This window comes from Eimeria acervulina, genomic scaffold, assembly GCF_000499425.1.
Source record: "Eimeria acervulina Houghton genomic scaffold, Eah_scaff28, whole genome shotgun sequence".
Classification (NCBI taxonomy): Eukaryota; Apicomplexa; class Conoidasida; order Eucoccidiorida; family Eimeriidae; genus Eimeria; species Eimeria acervulina.
Window position 1 is genome coordinate 1 of NW_013548002.1, and position 20,006 is coordinate 20,006.

At 52.5% G+C, this 20,006-nt stretch overlaps 5 protein-coding genes across 5 annotated transcripts; 4 read left to right on the forward strand and 1 right to left on the reverse strand.

Moving 5' to 3' along the window:
* Window positions 1–3,088: 3,088 nt before the first annotated feature.
* Window positions 3,089–3,766, forward strand: EAH_00006350 (hypothetical protein; the record flags this gene model as incomplete). Its single annotated transcript, XM_013392495.1, has 1 exon — window positions 3,089–3,766. The coding sequence occupies one exon, from the start codon at window positions 3,089–3,091 to the stop codon at window positions 3,764–3,766; it is 678 nt and encodes a 225-aa protein (XP_013247949.1).
* Window positions 3,767–6,001: 2,235 nt separating this feature from the next.
* Window positions 6,002–7,673, forward strand: EAH_00006360 (hypothetical protein, conserved; the record flags this gene model as incomplete). The annotated part of the gene is made up of 3 exons (XM_013392496.1): window positions 6,002–6,301; window positions 6,603–6,796; window positions 7,169–7,673. The coding sequence occupies 3 exons, from the start codon at window positions 6,002–6,004 to the stop codon at window positions 7,671–7,673; spliced, it is 999 nt and encodes a 332-aa protein (XP_013247950.1).
* Window positions 7,674–9,719: 2,046 nt separating this feature from the next.
* On the reverse strand, window positions 9,720–12,109 carry EAH_00006370 (mitochondrial import inner membrane translocase subunit Tim17 domain-contraining protein, putative; the record flags this gene model as incomplete). Its single annotated transcript, XM_013392497.1, has 6 exons — window positions 9,720–9,757; window positions 10,168–10,254; window positions 10,622–10,694; window positions 10,932–11,110; window positions 11,157–11,206; window positions 11,682–12,109. The coding sequence occupies 6 exons, from the start codon at window positions 12,107–12,109 to the stop codon at window positions 9,720–9,722; spliced, it is 855 nt and encodes a 284-aa protein (XP_013247951.1).
* A 620-nt stretch (window positions 12,110–12,729) lies between these two features.
* EAH_00006380 (helicase associated domain-containing protein, putative) lies at window positions 12,730–16,948 on the forward strand (the record flags this gene model as incomplete). Its single annotated transcript, XM_013392498.1, has 6 exons — window positions 12,730–14,293; window positions 14,508–14,717; window positions 14,954–15,552; window positions 15,794–16,188; window positions 16,667–16,754; window positions 16,871–16,948. The coding sequence occupies 6 exons, from the start codon at window positions 12,730–12,732 to the stop codon at window positions 16,946–16,948; spliced, it is 2,934 nt and encodes a 977-aa protein (XP_013247952.1).
* A 1,448-nt stretch (window positions 16,949–18,396) lies between these two features.
* EAH_00006390 (hypothetical protein, conserved) lies at window positions 18,397–19,425 on the forward strand (the record flags this gene model as incomplete). Its single annotated transcript, XM_013392499.1, has 1 exon — window positions 18,397–19,425. The coding sequence occupies one exon, from the start codon at window positions 18,397–18,399 to the stop codon at window positions 19,423–19,425; it is 1,029 nt and encodes a 342-aa protein (XP_013247953.1).
* Between the last annotated feature and the right edge of the window lie 581 nt (window positions 19,426–20,006).

A 20,006-nucleotide genomic window follows, 5' to 3' on the forward strand; every position in this document is an offset into this window, starting at 1 on the left:
GGGGGCGGGATGGGGGGCGGGGGAGGAAACGGGGCCTTATTTATTCCTCTCTGTACCATGGTCGGCAAGAAATGTGTGTATTTATCTATTCTTCCCTGGATATCTACTGAGTGGCGAGCAGGCGCCTGACCATTGTCTAAGATTTGTGTGTGAAGAGAGTGGTCGACCTACGGCAGGGACCACTGCGAGTTGCAAAAGGGCTATAATACCTAAGGCGCAGCAGCTCAAACGCGTGAGGCTTGATAGGGAGATGAAGCAGCATTTCATGAGCGGCAGCTGTGCTGTAACTCGTGCTGCGAAGCAACCCCACACGCAAGCATAACCAAGCCCCCTTTGTTGCATACACATGCGCGATTGTTAATTGCAACTTAGACAATTGTTAAACACATACTTGGCAGTTTGCCAGCCACCAAGGGAGTAGAAATGGAATTGTCAATATCAGGCAAAACGTGCTGAATTCGCCCCCAACCCGCCCCCCTCCCCCCCTCCAAACGCCCCTCCCGCTCTCTCATTAGCAGCACGCACTTTTATGTGCCTAGCTGTCCCCCAACGGATGAGAGCCACGAGAAAGGCGGAGGAGTAGCTGAGAGAGGCTAGAACTCCAAACACCAAAGAAAGGGAAAAAAGACGGGGGAAAAGGGGTCGTGAGGTATCTGGAGTTGCTGCTTCGACTTCCCGCTGCAGATGCCTGCCAGCTTTTTGTATTCGCAGGCCTGCTCAGTGGCTTTGGCACTGGTTTTGTAAGGTATCCAATACCCTTTTCCTGTGTTTGGATATGTTCTTCCGTGCAAGCATCCTAACCATGTAAAAAGTATGCTGTGAAGTAACTCCGACAAGTAACATCAGTGTGCAGCCGAGACAGGGGTCCGACCAGCACTGAAGAGGGGCTTATAGCCCAAAATGCGCAAAACATGGAAGTGCTGTAAGCGGTGGAGCATAGATATAGACGAGGGCACAGCGCCACGGGTGAAAGCTATTAGCGCTGTAGAGAAAGTACATGTAAAGGCATGAGCGTTTTACGCATGAGAGAGCAACAGCCGCCGAATAGTTGTATGCGGCCTAGAATCAAGCTGCATTGCGCATACGCACTCTTGCTGATACGCTTATGAGTTGTGCAGGCACGTAGGGGTGCCAAGGGAATTGATTCGCAGTACTCCTCAGCAACCTGCATGGGCTGTCAGCCTCCTAAGAGTATTTCTCGGTTTGAGTTGTTAGCGTCCCGGAAAAGATGAGCAGATATTTTTCGGCTCAGCGACGCATCCCCGGCCACCGAAAGGTTATGTCCGCCCACTCCATTGTCGCGGTCACCCCACCACGGCACGGCCGTTCCAAGCTTTGTCCTCTTGGCGGACCTGCTCGAGTCTCATTTCTCTAGCTCCCTAGCTCTTTCCATGAGCCGGAAAGTCTGAGTTCTATGACCTTGTTGTCTGCAGAAGAAGCACACGAGCCCTCGGTAAATCCCCCCGTCCATCTGAATTCCGGATTTGCCAACTGCCTTCTGTTCTCGCTTCATATATTTTCTCGGCAAGAGCGACTTACAGACCCGAAATCTAGAGCCTTTATGCCTAGATCTTTTCAAACCCGTTTTCATCCTTCTCAACTGAAGCGGCAGAAGCGGCGCTGTTTTCTCTGTAACGCGTAAGCACTTCATCACCTCATGAGTTCCACCATTTTACACCTTAGTTACCTCTCCGCGGCCCATCCAGTTACCAATTGTTACTATGAAGGGGACAACAGTGCTATGAACTATTGATGCAGAAGCGCCGAGTCCACCAAGGAGTGATGCTTCTCGGTGTGGCGCTCCATCAGTAGTTTCCCTCGGTCAAACCTCGTCGGTTCCTCCGTAGCCTATATCGTTGCATACCCGCTAATAAACCCGCATTGTATCGTTTACCAGAAGTCTTCCAGAGCTCGGATGTGCCCCGGAGAGTACTCCTCGATTGGCCATAGCTACGTTGTTCTCCTTCCCATCGTCAGCGAAGATGACAACAGCAACCATGCCTCTTCAAGTACATTTTAAATCCATCCATGCAATTCGCGACTTGCTGAGAAGAGCCGTTTGAAACGAATAGTAGTTGACTTGAAGGTGCTTCAGGTTGTCCTCGTATGTACGATGTTTTGTTGTTATGCTCGCCGTATCTACCGGTATATTAAATTAAGGTTTCTAATGCAATATTCAGGTGCAATGCATTACATTTAGGCTGATGTGTAGGTTCCAACGCCTGTCCTGCGTTACCGTGTAGATGGAGTGACCCATTCGGTCCAGGCATTCGAGAATGCCGAGTCACTTCCTGTCGACCAGTCACGTTCCTGGCAAGGCCTCTTTAGAATTGCACCCACCTCAATATACTGCGATTTACAAACGCATACATTAATGTATAATCTGCAGAGGGTGGATCGGCTCGACAAATGATGGTTTCTGCAGCCAGCGAGCACAGCGCCAGCAGCTGCAGGGAGAGCCACCCAAGTTTTCGATGCGTATTAGCTTACCCTGCTCCGGCGCACCGTTGGTAAGGCCTGAACTATTGCTACTCGAGAAATCCTGCAGCCTGATTGTCTTAAAGGATTTGCAAGCTATTTTCCGTTCGCGTTCCCTCCCTAAGTGCAGCAGCACTGTCCTTGTTACACGTGTCACACCCGGCCGCTGTCTCAAGCCACTTTTGCGTTGAAGGGGAGCCAAACGTGTTTACCAAGACCATCTTGCAGTGTTTGTCGATTTGAAGCGTTGCGCTCGACCTCGTCGTCTCCAAGGAAGGAAGGGTGAAATGCAAACGGGCTAACCGCCTAGTCCTTGCAGCACCAACGGTAGCGGTCCACGTGCACAAGGCATCTTCTTCCAACTGGATGAAATAGGTGAAGTACCATCCAGCACCACGCGCATCTTTGTGTGGTGAGTGTTTGACGGACCTTCCCCATTTTTGGCTTCGGCACATGTGAGTCCAAGCGGTAAATTGGCGTGGTCAACGCTGAATGTACTGGAGCTACTACAATGTACCTGTCCAGCTCCTCCGGTCGCTGTAGAAGCGAGAAGCTGCCTTTGCAGCAAGATTTTCCGAGCTACATGGAGTATGCCCAGTTCCTCTTGCAGATGGCAGTGGCCGTCGGCAATCTCGACGACTATCATTATCATCTGTTGCGCACCTTCGGGCGGAAAGAATTGGCCCACTTGCACGAGAAAATGAAGGCACTCCAAGAGCCTTGCGTCGTTCGGCAGGACTATTTGCTTGTCAACATTTGCGGGGCGATGGAAAGAAGGGATTCAGACTTGGCGGCCTTTTACATATCTGTTCTCGAGGGCATCGTCGTCCGTGCCTCGAAGCAGAAAGAAGTGCAGGATAAAATTGAAGAGGTTGAACGCCTGATGACTATCCGGCAACAGCGACGAGCTGAAGTGGCAGCTGAGTACCAAGCCCTTCTGAGAACTCTGCACCAAGTGATGGTCACGCCCATTCGTCCCCGCACGGAAGCAGCGGCTCGCATTACCTGCCGCCTCTTCGATGTTCGCTGCACTCTGGATGCCAAAATAGCCGGTTTAGAGGCTGCAGGGCCTGAAATTAGACGCATTCAGAGTCGGGTGGGATCGACGAAAGAGGAACTCAACTCTGCGTCCCCCTTTCGCATAATCAATTGTTTCTTTCCGTTGCCGCCTTCCCTCGACTTTCATAACTACGACAACGACAATGAGCTCACCAACAACAATACCGCAGAGTCTACGCAACAACGGGAGCAAGGCTCAGTACCTAACAACACAAGCACAGCACCGTAACGCCAAGTTGGGCCAAATACGCCAGCCAGCCAGATCGTTGAATCTAGGTTTAAAGCGTTGGCTTTTCAAGGAACATTTTGTGTTTCACCGTCTGAAGTCTTCGTTTGCCGCCTCCCGCCTGCCCTTCCAAAGGGCAGGCGTGAGGAGCCTAACCTGCCACCTGGTCGAGAGGGACAGTGCTTGACGCACCCAACTATCTAGCTGCCCCTTTCTTAGACTCATTAGAACGTCTAGAAGTAATGACAATGAAAATTTCGAACCGTTCGGCCCTGCACAAAAGCCATTGGACTCCTCTGAAAGGTTTACTCGCCGCTTTGCATTCGGCTAATTTTGCGACGGAAGACGAGCAATGCTTTTGCGCGAGCTTACTTTGGAGACTGTATAATTGAAATAGCAGCTTCTAGCCTGTGCCTACACTGACCCACAGCTCACTGCGAGCGACCGCTTTCTGTATGGAGCAGAAGGAGTACTAATGCGGCAATGGAAACATTCATACACAGGCAGCTGCACAGCTAACGATAGTGCATGTGCCCGTGCACGCACATATGGTTTTTGCATTATATGAGTACAAAACGTTCGGCCCCGAGAGGACAACGGGCTTTTTGTTTAGTCGTCGACTTGAATGGATGCCTGGCCGCACCCAACCGTGAAGAGGGATTCGGTGGGGTCGATCGCGACCCTTTGAAGAGAACTATTCCCAAGAGCTTGCATGTACCCCTGAGAACTCGTCAGAAGTGAAGGTCCCAAGCTCACAATAGATATGGGGTGTCTGCAGAATGCGCAAACTAGACCGAGTGCTCCTGTGGGGGATAAAAAAGCGTCTGCTTGGAGAGTGCGATTGGCGGAGATCTTCTAACGTGCCAGCTGCTCTGATAAGGCGCGTGAGAAGCAACGGCAACCGACAAACAAGAGAAAATAGACTAGATGCTGCTGGGGAGCGCACTGAGCTAAATGTTGCTCCTTGACCCTGGTAGGAAGCAACACACGGCATTTGCTAGCGGTTTTCTTCTGCTTCAACCGTAAACCCTAGTATTATCCTAGTATTATATATCCTAGTATTATGGCAGTCCAGAGATAAAAAGGCTAATTCATACGCCCGCAAGGATATATGTAGGGAAATTGTTTTCGGTTTCTGCTCTGTGGAGGCTGTTAGTACAGACGCAGATAGTTAGTCGCGGATTAACACACGTACAGATCCATATGAATATGGTATGCCGTTTTCTCATGCTTACTTCATAAATCCTGGGGCACCGTTATGGCTAGATGTTACTCAAGTTTTGCATCTCACCGGGGGGTCAATGCAATAGTGCACATTAATTAGGGTTGCTCCCTGCACGGAACGGTCTGCCACCTCAGCGTTTAGTGAATAATTTTTCTAATTAGTGAATGCGTCGTAGCAATGGGGTAAGATGAGTTTAGTGAATAATTTTTCTAATTAGTGAATGTGTAGTAGCAATGGCGTAAGATGAGAAGGAAGCGCCAACAAACACACTCTCCGTCATTGTGGCGTGAACCTGTCCCCCTGGTTTCACATTATTCCAATACATTATTGTAAGATATCCAGCCAAAGAGTAACTAAAATAATAGGAAAGCCCTGAAGAGTGATGTAGCGATGAAAACGGTGTGTGCCACCCTCTACGACATCGAAGGAAACAGAATGGCGAGCCCCTCTACCAATAACAGACAACGAAACGCGAGGAATAACTGCGCTAACATGATCATTCTTCTTTAAATAATATGCCTGAAACAACATTTGAAGGCTTCCCTGACACAGAAAAATGTAAAAAATAGTCTAAAATGCCATAAGTTGTGAACTCATTCCTGTGAGGACGTTACATTGGGTCCAGTGCGGCCGCGCACGCCAAACAACACCATGACGGACGTTTCTCGCTCTTTTTTTCCTACTGAGCCTTTCTTTTGGCATTCTTTCTTCTTACAAATATATTAACATTCGCACTTCTTATCACTCTCTGTACAGCGGCTTTCACTTCGCATGAGTTTCTACGGACCGGGGGCCCTTAGGGGCCCAAGTGGACTAGCATTAGCCGTGTCTGCCGTAAGTCTCCCCATTATCTCCGCGCAGCCTCCACTATCAGCTAAAAGCCACCTGGAGCTTTTTGCTGATACTTAGATAACTTGCTTCGCTCCTTGGGTTGCCCCACAACAGAGGGCCTTCCACTCAAGCTGTATCGCCCAATCCCCAGCTTACAGTTCACCCCAGAAAAAGACTAGAAGATGCTTATCACCAGGGGCGCAGCTGTGGGATGCGGCGGCGCTCTAGGCTCTATTTGTAAGCGGCTTTCCCCCCCTATAACTGCTCAACGACTGCAGCAACAGAAGCAACAGATGCAGCTACAGCAGCTCAGTGCAAGGCACAGTTTTGCGTCGTTAATGGTCTTCCCTCCTACTTGGGGATGTTCACAGCAACCTCTCTACGAATGCTCTCCCTTGCGGTTTTCTGTCCCGAGTTCCTTTGGTGGGCCTGTTCGTTCCCTAACGTTTCACCCACAACGAAAAGTTGTTGGCCACCGCCTCGTACGTTCCGCTGCATTGCTGCACCTTCGTGGTTGTCTCCAAATCTCACGGGCCTTGTATCCCTGCTCATGTTCCACGCTGGTAGAAGGTTTTGTCCCGGAGATTTAGTGATATATATATATATATATATATATGCATATATATATATATATATATATACGTATATGTATATATGTTGTGCATATAAGATATATTTATATTTGTCGGCATGTGCCATGAAAACTCGAAGTGGGCCCCAGTAGCCGGCCTGCGGCGTATGCTTGGAGCTTTGCTGTTGAAATGTGTCCCCTGTACGCTGAAGGAAATAATGGCGGGGAAACACAGGAAGCGCCGTTTGCTGCCTCCCAAGGTTCCACTTCATCCTTCTGCCGCTGCCGCAGCAGCGGCTGCCCAACGCGCAGCCCCTGGGGTCACGACTCCGGCTGCGCCCCAGCAAGACATGACTCTCTTTGAAGCCTATAGAGACCTACAGCTGCGCTGGAAGCGAACCACGCGGTAAACGCATGCAGAACGAGAACCTGGCCATTCGTGATGTGTTATAGCCTACACCTGACTTACGCTTGCAACTCCAGCCATTATTTATGCCGAAAACTTTAGCCCTTAGGGGCTAAGCAGTAGCCGTTAGTCTAATTTTAAGGCCCGACAGGCCAGTCCTTTTATCAACACTATACGTAGCAGGCTGTAGACCCACAATCCTTGCCTACACCAAAGCTCTCAATGTGTGTGGTATGCCCTAAATCGTAGGTAACAGTTTAGCCAAAAGCCCTGATCGCTAAATAGGGCAGGAATTCTAGATCTGAGCTGCGCCGAGGGGTTTGGGGGCGAGCTTTTGGGGCATATTGCTGCTGCCTGCCGTTTTTCTCTCAGGCAATCACGGAAGAAATTTTGCATTGCGCGGAAGTGGCGACAGCATTTGGCGTGTCAGCCACAGCCAGAGCCCTCATGGCTACTCTTCCTTCACCCGCAGATGGGGCGTCCGGCAGGGGGCTCGGAGGCCCATGAGGGGCCCCCAAAGCACCCTAAACTCGGCAGGCGGAGGGCCGCCGCTCCGCAGGAGCACACTTGCGCTAGCAGGGCACATGGGCAGCAGGAACACACAAAGCAAGAGGGGCAGCAACACCCGCAGCAGAAACAAGACCTACGCGAGCAGCACGACCCACAGCAACAGCAGAAACAGGAGCAGCAGCATGTGCAGCAGCAGTTGACAGCAACAGCGGACTGTGTGGGCGCATTCCGAAGGCTTCAAGGCACTTACGGAGAAAGGCCTCCCTTCTGCCTTTCCTATGACCCGAAGGAAATATTTTGCGTCTTCAAAAGCAGCGTCTCTGCGCAGCACAAGGCACGATCGCCCCCCAAGCAGCAGCAGCAATAGCAGCCTGACTTGCGCTTTGGGAGGAGCGCGTAGGATTTCTCGTAGGCAGTAGGCAGACAATGTTGAGTCTAGACGGAGCTGTGAGAGTGGTGCTGCCCTGCAGGTGACAGTGGGGGACCTCGTCCAGACTGAGAAGCTGCACAGGAAGCAGGCTGGTGAGAGTTTTATGCTGCTATAAGCGTGTTCTGCCATACCCAAGGCTTGTACGAGTTTCGTCTCTGTACTTGGGTGTGCATGCACATTGAGATGCATGTATCTCTACGCGCGTCAATACTTACGTATACACGCAAGACGCGGAGAAGCGCATAATTGCACGCCTAATTCCACACGTGGCGGTTAACACATGCATGCACATACGATGCAACGATGCATCTAGACATGCGCATACACATTTTTTCGCATGCGTGAGGGCTGAAATCCTTCGACTTAGTGTATGGCGCAGGCGATAAAGTTGTGTTTGGAACGGTCCTCCTGGTCGGCACTCGGGAGTGGACTTTACTCGGCAAGCCGACGTGCGCATGCATGCATCCATGCACTAATACATGCCGCTACCAAAGCATCGCTCTATGGGGTGCTTTGGTGCTTGGGGAGCTTTGCAGCTCCCAAAGCACCGCTCTGTGGTGAAGCCGGAATTATATATCAGTGGAGAAGCCGCACAGCAAAGGGTTTGCGTGGGTTGAGTGAGATGTTTAGTCGGGTTCAGGGTTTGAAGGCTCTGTGGCTGGGGTGTTTGGAGCGCTTCAGGGTTCCGTTTGCACGAGTGAAGGGCGTCATTGAACAGCAGGTGAGTAGTCAGCGGAGTACTAGCAAGCCGCAAGCAGAGGCCCACTGAAATTGATGAGGACATGAGCACATCAAGGATTAAGTGAAGCGGGAAGTGAGCACGTAGACATAATAGTATTGGCTCTCCTTATAAATGGTTGTTGAGAGCCCGGCCGAGGCTAAGCTGCTGTCGAATGTGCTCTCCAGACTTTGGCTGGGGAGACGCTGAGCTTCCGCTACAAGAAGACGCGGCGCTCTTCTCGCTTTCTCAGGCAAGCGGACGCCTCTGGGCGCAATAATGGGACAGAGCAATATAGAATCAGCGTTGCAAATAGAGGGCAAATAGCACAAAGGAAAAAGTTGAAGACAACACAATCTCTGAGCGCAGACACATGCATGTATTGTAGTGTGGCTCGTATTCTTGCCCCAGAGATCTACACAGATCCTTAGCCTTCACTGGCTATGCTTGGTAGATCCGTGGCCCCCCCTCTCGCCTGCGAGCAAGGCGTAGAGCCGTGTAGGGCTCCCGGCGAAAATGAGCATGGGAAGGACATGGGCAGCACCCGCATCTAGAGTAGGTGCCTATCTCTTTGTTTCAATTTTATCGTTACTTTCCTTCCTCAGCAGGTTTCTGTTTGGTTTCACAGAATTCGCCACTGGGTGACTTTGATCCGAGTCCAGGAAATTGAAGTCGACGTTCAAATGAAGGTATTTCCAGCTCCCCCATCCCCCATTGCCTCTTCACCGGTTTCCGCTTTGTAATTATGCATGCGCAGATGCATTTTGTGTGCATGCATTCAGCACATCCCTGCATGCATGCATACGTGCAAGCTTGGGGCATATGCTGTACTTAGCTCGAATCTAGTTAGGGAGTCCTTTCCGAGTTTGAGGCTCTGTTTCCTGTGCATGTAATGTCTTCATCTGCCACAGGACGACCCTCCCCCACAACCGCCCAAGCGTTTGTTGGACCTCTGGGCCAACCGCTGGCTGTACCCTGAGGAACTAGCAGGTAAGAAGGACCGCAGTGGGCGAGCCCACCCTGGTACTGCAGCAGCGGCACCAAAAAAAGCAGCAGTAACACCGGCAGAAACACTACACAGCAGCTGCGAAGACAGCAGCGAAAAGGAGCATTCACACAACTGCCTGATTAGCGAATGCTCCCAGAGGCACAGCAACAAGCAGAACAAGGTGCAGTTGCCGCGTGTCGCCAGTCCCCCTCTGTGCGGCGCTGCAGGCATAAAGACTGACGCTAACGGGAAGCCTTTAGTTGAAGGTGAGAATTTGCTAGGGCGGAATAACTTGTTTGGACAGCAGAAACGGCACTGACAGCAGAAACATCCGCAGCAGCAGGAACACCCAGGGCCGCACTTTGGGATGCGTGCGCATATGCTTGAATTTTGCAGCTATCTACGACGGGGCTGAGCACCAGCAGGGCACTTATCATCGAAGGGGCTTGACAGCATGCTACAGGTTTGCTTGCCCCTTGTCAATCCTGCTGCTGTTGTGGCTGCTACTGTTGCTGACGCTGTTGCTGCAGCAAGAGTCAAGAACATGCCTTTGCTTTAGTTGTGGAATGCTTCTAACAGGTGGCTCCCCGACCCCAAGGCCACGCACTGGAAACGATGAGTCTTGCGTTGTAAGCGAGATGTTTGCATTTGTTCTGCCAAAAAAAAGAAGAGCGTAAACTTCAGGTCCTCAATGGTAGAGGCCAGCAGATAAAGTGGCTGCGCACCGACGCTGAAAGGCATCAGACCGACCTTGGTCCGTTGGACAGGCCAGCAAGCCACGAACATCGGCAGCTGTCTCCCGTCATCTGCTTCTACGCATCCACCAAATCAAACATCGAAGCCGATCAACGGTTGCAGCATCTCCATGGCTGCCGCGAAGGCTCCAAAACCAAGACTGCCCACTGCCATTGCCCGCGGCCCTCCTGCAGGGGCACAGGTTGCACCATCAGCGGGGAAGGCTGTTGTAAGTTTTGCTTTAGTGTAGACAACGAAACAGTAATGGCACAGTCCCCACGTCTGAGCTGCTCTCAACTTGAAAATATAAGACCTCGAAACGGATTTTTCGTGTCAGCGGGTCGTCGGGGTTTCAGTGCCATTTAAGGAATGCAAGCGTGTTTAGGTTGAGGAGGGCCCATTTTAAGTATTCGAGTTGATGGCCAAGCGAATCAAAATACTTACCTCTGACAGCCAATGCGGCGCCCGTCAAGCAACCGCCATAAATGGCTCCGCGCAAGTCGTGGGTTGCTCTTGCCTGAGTGAGACGCGAAACGATGCACCGTACAGCTAGCCCCGTGAAGCAGCTTGAGTGGCAAGGCCATGCGGCAACGACTAAGGAACAAGAAAACAAGGAGGAGAGAGTAGGCAGCAAACAAGCAAAAAGAGACAAGGAGATTCCCCCAACAGGGCGACGACAAAAAACGCTGGCCAGGTCACGGCTTAAAGGCAGAGTCGTCTGTTCATGAAAGCCTATAGTCTCCGTACATCTCACCTTGTCAACGGCGCACTCAAAGAGGGAATAGAGGCCCCCAATTTTTGCAAAGTTCTTGGCTGTCGCGGCGACATCCGGTATAAAGGACTTGTACTGCTGCCTGATCTGCGCCCGCAATCCCAAAGAGCTGTCCACGTCTACAGGCTTCATCGTGAAGAAAAAAGCACCAAGTACAATCCCTGCCAAACACAACACAATATAGCACAATACTGAGCAGTACAGCACCATAAAACAAATCACAACATAACTCAGCGCCGCATAACGCAATAGAATACCTTGCACAACAGCACAGCACAACACAACACAGCACGTAACCCGACGCAATACCATGCAGCGCAACAATGCCACTTAAAACAGCGCAACGCAACACAGGAGAACCCAACATTGCGCAGCACATCGCAAAACAACGCAGCACAACATTGGGCACAATGCAGAGCAACAAAAGGCATCACAACACACAAAAAACACAGCAGCAGAAGGCCACACTAGGCAGCAATAAATGGGGGGGCCTAGCTGCTGAGACTGCATAGCTGGACATCGGCTCTTGCTGCACCGGGGTAAGAGCTGAGGAGCCCCGCAGCAGGCGCAGTAACGGATAAGGATATTTGCTCAAGAAGCAGCTGGTTTAGCACGTTTTCACTCGGAAGACAAATAGTGGGCACCCTGCACAGGAAAACTGGTGCTAGTTTGGGACCACGCCTAAACGGCTGCACGCCTGAAGCGGTATGGACACCTAACCCTGGGCCTCACAACTCCGATGTCAAGAGGCCCTTAGGCACAGGTCCTGGAGGTCCCGCTAATGTTTCGGCCGGTGAGGTTCTAGAGCCCGAACCATCGGCCCTTGAAGCCAGGTAACTGCGGCACTCACGACGATGCGGCTTACCCAGGAGGCCGCCCCCCACGCTTGTGGTCGCTGCCCTGAGGAGACAGCCGTCGTTGATGAACTTTTCAACTGCTCTCTGGGCCTTGATTTGCTGCACGACCTCGGCGTGTATTTGCGCGTCTTCTTCGGCCGTCACACCAAACAACGACAAATTGCGGTACTGAGGCGTCAAGAACACAGACATGGGGTGGCAGTGGCTGGCGGGCGGAAAGAGCTGCTGTGCCCCGCCTTCATCTTGAAAGGGTTTCCCAGAAGCCCCTTGAAGATCGGGGGTCCCTCCCGAGGTTTCAGACATTGAGATGACAGTGCCTGCCGCCTGCACGGTTCGATTGTTAACGTGGACGTCCCACTCGTTCTTTCACTCAGCAGGCGGCTGCTGCTGGACAGAAGTCAAACCAGCTGGATGAGAAGCGTTGCGCTATGGCGCGCGGAGGTCCCAAGCACAGAAGACCCGACGAAGCAGAGTGGAAAAGCTGTTCTAATGACGGGAGCATAATACCTTACAGACCGATCACAAGAAAATAATGACGTCTGCGTTTGCACCCCCAAGATATTGAGACTCTTACACCCAAAACATCGAAAAACGCCGCTCGGGGGCCCCTGGGGCTCAGGGTGCCAGGGGCCCCACGGCAGAAACTCAGCGGGGACCCTTGGAAGCCATGAGCGACCGTTCTTTGAACGTCATGCTTTTCTCTGGTAACTCTATATGCGTTCATATCGAGGGGCCTTTGACGACTACAGAGGCACCGCGCGGAACATCTTCTCTCGCAAGGTCTTGCGGTGCAGCAGCAACTACCACACATGCAGAACCGGCAGTACACCAACATCTAGAATCTGAGGCAGCCGTAAGGAAGGACATCCGGAAATGGGGGCGTCGTAAGCGCTGCAGAAGGTGAGTAGGTGGGGGTCCCGGTGATGGATGAGGACGCTTCAGCGGCAGCAGCACCTGCTGCTACTCATACTAGTGCTGCTGAGGGCCCCTGTCTCAACTGGTGGCAGCAGCGGCAGCTTCCAGTGCTTGCATCCGCGGAGAATTCAGGAGTCGTTCTGCTGCTAGGGGGAGCCGAGGGGTCGGCAGCTCTGCGCTGCTCCGTGCTTCTGCCACTGCTGCTGCTGCAGCACGGCTGGGCCCCACAGACCACCCACTGTCCCTCGCAACAGCAGCACATCCTAGTGGCTTTGGAGACGAGCTCTTCAGTAGATTCTGCTGCTGCGCTGGCGAAGGCTTGGGGAGGCGGCTGTTACGCCTCGTGCATTACCACACACCGAAGCATCCTACGAGGCAACAGCAGCCTGAACAAGGAAGGCAGCTCTCCGCCCCGCATTGTGTACCTTACAGCCAAGCAGCTGCTGCAAAGACTTCTGCAGCAACCGTTGCTGCCTGGCTGCTGTGCCGCAGCAGTGGAGGTGTCGTTACTGCACAGCTTTAGCACCGAGCTGCTTCTCCCTCTGTTGCAAAAAGTGCACCAGAAGAGGCCTGCGCTACGGCTACTCCTTCTGCTGCCTCCTGCAGGTGTACAACCGTACTGGGCCCTTCAATTGGCTGAGTTTTTCGCAGCGGGTGATGATCCAGCGGCGCCGGGAGCTGCAGTGATGCCCCAGGGCTCGCTGGAGGTCCTTCGGGCTGCAGCGCAGCAGCAGGAGCTGCTGCTACGCTTCCTCACGCCCAGGGGAGGCCGTTGGGATGTGAAGCATCGGCACCACAAACAAAAAATGCAACAGGAAGTAAAGGACATGCGCCTTTCTTTGGGCGCAAACTCCGGGGCAGCAGCAACAGCCAAACCATCGCTACCACGCGCCATAAACAGCATCGAACTGTTAGAAATAACCAGTAGTAGCACGAGCAGGAGCAGCAGAAGCAGCAGCGGCGTATCGTGCATCTCCTCCGATGAAGTAATGGTTTTAGGCGTCACTGTAGCTCAAGGTCAAGGCCCACAGGGGCGGCTCTGCAAGCGCAAAAAACCCAAAAGGAAAGACAAGAAGAAGCTGCAACAGCGCCTCAGCAAAATACAGAGGAAGCTTGACAAAATCTGCAGCAGCACCAAGAGCGGAAGCACCCGCAACTTGTTAGCCGAAGGAGCCATTTGCATGCAGACGGATACGCTGGCCGCCGCAAGGGGACAAGCGCAATTCGTTGATGAGGCTTCGCATGCAGTACAGCCAGAGGGGAGCAGCGGCGAAGAGGCCTCCCCAGTGCGTCGGGCAGAATCCTCCCCACACATGACAGAGGGAGATGACGAAGCCACAGAGAAGCCCAGCTGTCCACAGCCCCTCAGATTCTGCAGACATACCAATCACAGCAAGTCATCGGTGCCTGCAATGCCCCCCATGGCCCATGGTTCCCCTGAAGCGTCCCCTGTTACTAAGGGATCTCTCTCGACAGTCACTGTACTTTCTCTCACCCCGCCAACTCAGCCTGTTGCCATCCGCTACCTCAAAAGTCCCACACCAAACTATATCCGCACAGCTGCAGCTGTTGGTGGGTCCCCGCAGCAGCTGCTGCTGCCTCCTGTCGTTGAATGCCGTGCTGCTCCTGTGTCTGTCCTTTCCTTTCCCCTGATTCGAGGCCCTTGCTGATATCGTGAACGAGCATCTGCTTCTGCTCTTTGTTCGGGCTGCTCAACGCGTCCAGGTGTTACCGCTGCTGCTGTTGCAGTTGTTGCTGCTGTTCTTGTGCATGGCTTGTGCTGCAGTGTCTCGGCTTGTTTCTTCTGCTGCGGAGGCCCCTTACGGCTCTTCCGCGTTCGGCTCCATTTTTGTGTTTGTACCGTCGCTCGAAGATGTCACAGCTCTAACAGAGGCGCTGCAGCAACATCTGCGGCACGTATTGAAGCAGCATCAGCCCCAACAACAAGAGGGAGAGTGTTCCCCACGCCCAGTGGAGATTGTGTGCCTCGCCCCAGGTACGAACATGAGCTTCTTGCGGAGGCGTCCCTTTCCGTTTTCCGCCGCTTATCTTCTTCAAACCTTCGAACAACCCCCGTAGTGTTTTATCGCCCTTCTTCGGGTCGTCGGTTATTCCTAGGGAATTTTCTCCCATGTCTTTCTGCAGTAAGCGCGCACGAAAATACATACAATGGATGGATATTAGGTTTCCATGTGCGAAACGATGTGTTTTCTGTGGGTTTGTGGCGTACAGATTTGAGCCCTTCGTTGCCTCCTCCCTCTTCAACGCTGCGCGTTTTTATCTCTTATGCTGCTTTTCCACCTTGCGTGCCGCCTCATGAGCTGCCTGTCAAGTTCGTCGTGGACTGCCTGTACAGCCGCAAGACTGTATTCGATTCCTTTTTGCGGCTGAAAAGGATCTGCAATGTTCCCATCAGTGGGGCCCTAGCGGATCTGCGGGCCTCTCTAGCGGGAAGGGTTAGCAAGGGGGGCTGCTGTTTCAGACTCTGTACAGCCGATGCCTTTGCTGCTACTTGTTGCCGGGGTTCTGCTGCTCTGGCAACGGCTTACGCCGATACCCATGGGAACTCGTATCAGGAGTTTTCTCCTTCTGCCCTGGAGGACATTGCACCTCTGCTGCTGCGGCTCAAGGCGTTTGGCACGCATTCCCTGCAGCGGCTGCCGCTGCTGCAGCCCCCACCTGCTGCTGCTATTGCGGCAGCAGCGGAACACCTATTCGAGCTGCAGGCAGTAGACGCAAGCGGGCGCGTAACCAAACCCCTGGGGTGGATGATGGCTCAAGGGGTACTTTCCCCGGAATTGACCCGCCTGCTTCTCATTGCTGCGGACAAGGTGAGCGGGGGGCGTTCCATAGGGCTCTCACAGAGTAGCAGCAGCAGAAGAGCAGCAGCAGTAGCAACGAGCAGTAATAGCGGATCCTGTAGTAGCTTCTGGCACCCCTGGGTAGATTACCCAGAGGGTCTGCCCTTGGTTTTGTGGTGGCAGGTCGGTTGCAATGACTGTTGTGGTTTCCCTGGAAAGCAGCAGCGGTGGGCACCAACAGCTGTTGCGTGTGCTGGATTCGTGCTGTCAGGCGTTTGGTTGCTCGATCGAGGCTGCAGCTCTGTGCGCCCTTCTCAGCGGGCCCCCCGTGTGGCAGCGGTCTGCATTGGAGAACTGCTGCTTCTCAGCCAAGGGGGCCGCGCAGGAAGGAAGGTGTCCAAGAGCATCTGCAGCACGACAGCGGCTGACGCTGTCTCAGGCCGTGCTGGGGGCCGTAGAGGGAGACCCGTTGACGGCTTTGAATGTCTTCAACATCTACTTGGACGTGAAAAGGACCGAAGGGCCTGAAGCCGCCTCCAGGTGGGCGGAGAGGCACCTCGTTGATGAAAGCGTTATGGCCAGAGCCGCAACTATGCACAAGGCGATGCTTCAATGGATGCAGCGCTGCCAACTGCCCCGCGTGAGTCTGGCCCTGTCTACCGTTGGGTACCTGAGATTCAGGGCACATGCTTTAGAGGATAAGTGGTTCACTACGCTCTGGCGGTTTCAAATGCTCTATTAAATAGTAGACCGATTTGTAGGGGGTCCCAGCGCGTTAGCATACTCTGGAATACGCTTGCCCTCACCCAACTGGACGGCAACTTTACTCCTGCGATGCATTGCAGCTGAGCTGCGAGGGGGATTGCAAACCTCTTCTCAGGGCACTGGCCGCCGCCTTCTGCCTCAACGTGGCCCAGAGAACGCACAGACATAAATATCGGCTATACAGACTGTGAGGGTGAAAAAGAATCTCAAATATGCGGCTTTTTGAGCTTCCACGCTCTTGTACTTCTATCAATCCTAAAACGCTCGCACAACACCGACACTAGCCTAGCTTCCGTATTTGCTGTTGCCTTGCTTGTGGACGCCTTTATGTAGGCTTTTGGGTCCGGGGCTTAGATGTTCTCTGTATTGCGGTTTTCAGCCCTGCTTCGGCAACTGCTCCTCCTTTTGTAATTCATCCGTCTTCTGTCCTGGCAAACTGCCGGCCATCATTTGTGGTGTACGGACAGGTATGCCGACCCCTGCTGAAGTCAGGCCAAACCCGTTCAATGCGGAGCTTATTAATTCATATTGGCTAAGATTTTTCTTTGCAGTTACGCTTCTCACGTGCGTGTGTGTTCTTCAGGCCTTCATGCGAGACGGCTGCGTCTACATGCAACAAGTGACAGCTATTGAATCACAGTGCGCTGCCGCTGTGCTATAAAACCCCTCCACTGGTTTTCTAACATGCATAGCACGCACGTAAAGATAATTATTTGAACAGCCACGGTTTTGTGTCTCGCAGTGTAACATGGTGGTGTAGCCCGGCCTTCCTGGTGTGACCCCTTGAACGCTTTTTGGGTGTACGCGCCTTCTAACCAAGCAATATCTGGTTTTTGCTTCAGGTGGATGCCCGAAGTCGCTGGTCATTTGTACACAGTGAAGGCATGAGTAGTCTGTCCGCCTTCCTCAGGCCAAGCGCCCACTGCCAATGCTTGCGTATGCCAATGACTTCGCGCGGGCCGAGTCGCATGCGGAAATCTGTTTGCTTAGGCGGCGAGAGTGCTAGCTAGTTGGCTGGCTAGCTAGCTAGCCAGCTAGCTAGCTAGCCAGCTAGCTAGCTGGGTAGCTACCTAGCAGTCTGCGTAATGGGAAGCACATGAAGGGAACTAAGCCGGCTACCTCGGAGGCAGCCAGGTAGCTAGCTAGCTAGCTACATAGCTAGCTATCTAGCCATTTTCCGGTCAACGGTTGCATAATCACTTCTATTTGTGCCGAATTCTCTATCGTCGAGGGGCTTCACTTGAGGGTGCATTCACCGGGGAATTTCATGACTCACTCACCCACAGATGTGGGCCGACATAGTAGGCAGGACATTCTGAGAAGCCTCTACGCATGCGCGGAACAGGCTTGCTCAGCCCATGTAGAACATTCATGAAATGCGATATGGGTAAAGCTAGTTCACACATCGCGGATTGGCGTCCGGGTGTCTGGGGAGCAGGAAAGCCTACGCACACGCTGGCGGCGCGCGTTGTGGCTTGGAGAAGTTCGAGTTGCCTCGTCTAAGGCTAAGTGTTGAAACGTCAAAAATAAGATGTATCTCCAGATACATTTCCATGTCTTACTTTGTCGGGCAAGTAGACATGCATAGAAGGTCCACAAAACGATAGATAAGCCTCGATGAAAGACAGAATCGACAGTAGACAGGAATGGGCACTGGTTTGCGAGAGTAAGCATAGTGCGTAGAGCCCACTTGAAGGAACTTCTAATGCAATTCAGTAGTAATTAGGAAGTAGCCAAATAGCAGTGAAACTGTGTCTTTATTCCATGGTCACGGGAGCAAGCCAAATGGACCGCTAGGCTCTACCCCTCTTGATGGCGCTAGCGGCAGCGCAGGCAACGAGCGGCTCGGCCGCACATTGTGCATCATCGTCTTCGGCAAACAATTGCTCTGCAAATTTCAATTTTTTGTTTGGATTGATTTTGTTGCCGGTAATATCTTTCTCTAGGTTTTTAATTCGTTTCAAACACCAGCAAGCGTATTTTTGCAGGACTTCTCCGATCGTCGCAGGTGACCACAGCCGATTGCCGCCAAAGCAAGAGTGTTACGAGCCCTCCTGTTCTCCCTACACACTGCCGACCTCTTCAGTGATACATTCTTTTTTCGTTACAATGGACCGTGTGGAGAAGAGACTGCCCGCTTGGGAAGAAGGCCCTGATGAAGGAATGAGCCCCCCAAAACCCAAGTTTTTCAACCTTTCCTCTGGACTAACGACAGGAACGAGGAGCTCCGAGCTGCCGTCAAAGGTAGAACTTCATGCCCTTGTGCCTGCAGAAGTTCGCCTTGGCACCACGCAACTCATGATTGCTTTCTTGCTAGACGAGAAATATTCCTCGTGGAGGTGGTTATACAATCGTGCCTGTGAAAACATCGAGATCCGCAACAAAGAAATGCCATTGTCACTAGAAACATGTTTTTCTCTCACACGGACGGCGAATGATTCTGTTCCTCAATACTCGAAAGGTATGGCAGCGTGCTGTCTCCACCATCACGCACGTCATGTCAACTTTTCCCTTCAACTGACTCAAAACACGTGTGAGATTGAATTAGAGGCTTCGTACGCCTTTCGGGAGTGGTTAGAACAACAAGTAGGCACTTCGCTCGTCCAGCCGGACTGCGTAGTGCGGGAAACCAACGTGGCGGACAGCTATATCCAAATGATTAGAGAGCAGCGTCAGAAGGTTGCTACGGCGCGTGCCGTGTACATCGCGGCTCAGGAAGATCTTCCGTACCCACTTTTTGAAGTCACCTACGAGGAAAGGCTGATGCAGCGTGTAGAGAGAAAGCTGCAGGGTATTGACGCAGGGGACCTTATAACGCCTTTTCCAGTAAAGAAAGAACTGACCCCTGAGGAAGCAGAAGCTGAAGCACGGAGGAAAAGCCTGCTTTCACGCAGTGACCAGGAACTAGAAAAGGTGCATCCCGAAAGAATAGAGTTTCTAGGTTTTGTTTTTGAGTCCTACAAGTATGGCACTGGGTACCAGGCACGCAAACTTGAGAAGGAATATGCGAATGCTCATCCGCAGAAACGCGTTGATGGGGAAGCCCCACGGTGGTACAAATCAAGAGCTCGCCGCCCTGAAGCTGAAGCGCCAAAGTATGACAAGGACCTTCTCCTACGTTTATGCGGCTGCTTGTAGCCCGAGGATCCAAACCCCAGCAACAGCTGTGGAGCTGTTGCCGGAAAATGCCATTAGATTGACGCGCAATCCGACAGCTAGAGAAACATGAATGGAAACACTTTGTTTGGAAAAAGAGAGAAGCCGAAATCAAGGATTCCTCAGCAACGAGCGAAGATCCGAAGGTAGACCCCACCAGCCTTCCTACATGCTTTCCATGGGTCAAAGCGATGCCACGCATGTAGGAACGATTGTGCGCGTTCCTATAGCGACTGCTTCCTCTGCCTGCTTCAGGCAGCTTCTTAAGCGGACACCTCGTCCCCTAGAAGAAACTTGCGAAATTTTAGCAGCTCGCTTTACGATTTCAGCAGCCCAGTCGATGCTTGTACCAATGCCCAACACTAGCCCCTCTTAAGCTGCCTTCGCTGCCTCGGCCTTCACCTACCTCCAACCTTTTCCATGCACATCAAATGCAACTCGAGAGCTTCAAACGAAAATGCTAGAATATTCGCATCGCGCACAGCTGGCCGTCACAACAGCACGATCAATGCGTACTATTCGCCTGTATATTTGGTCCACATTTGGATGCTCTGTCCTAGAAA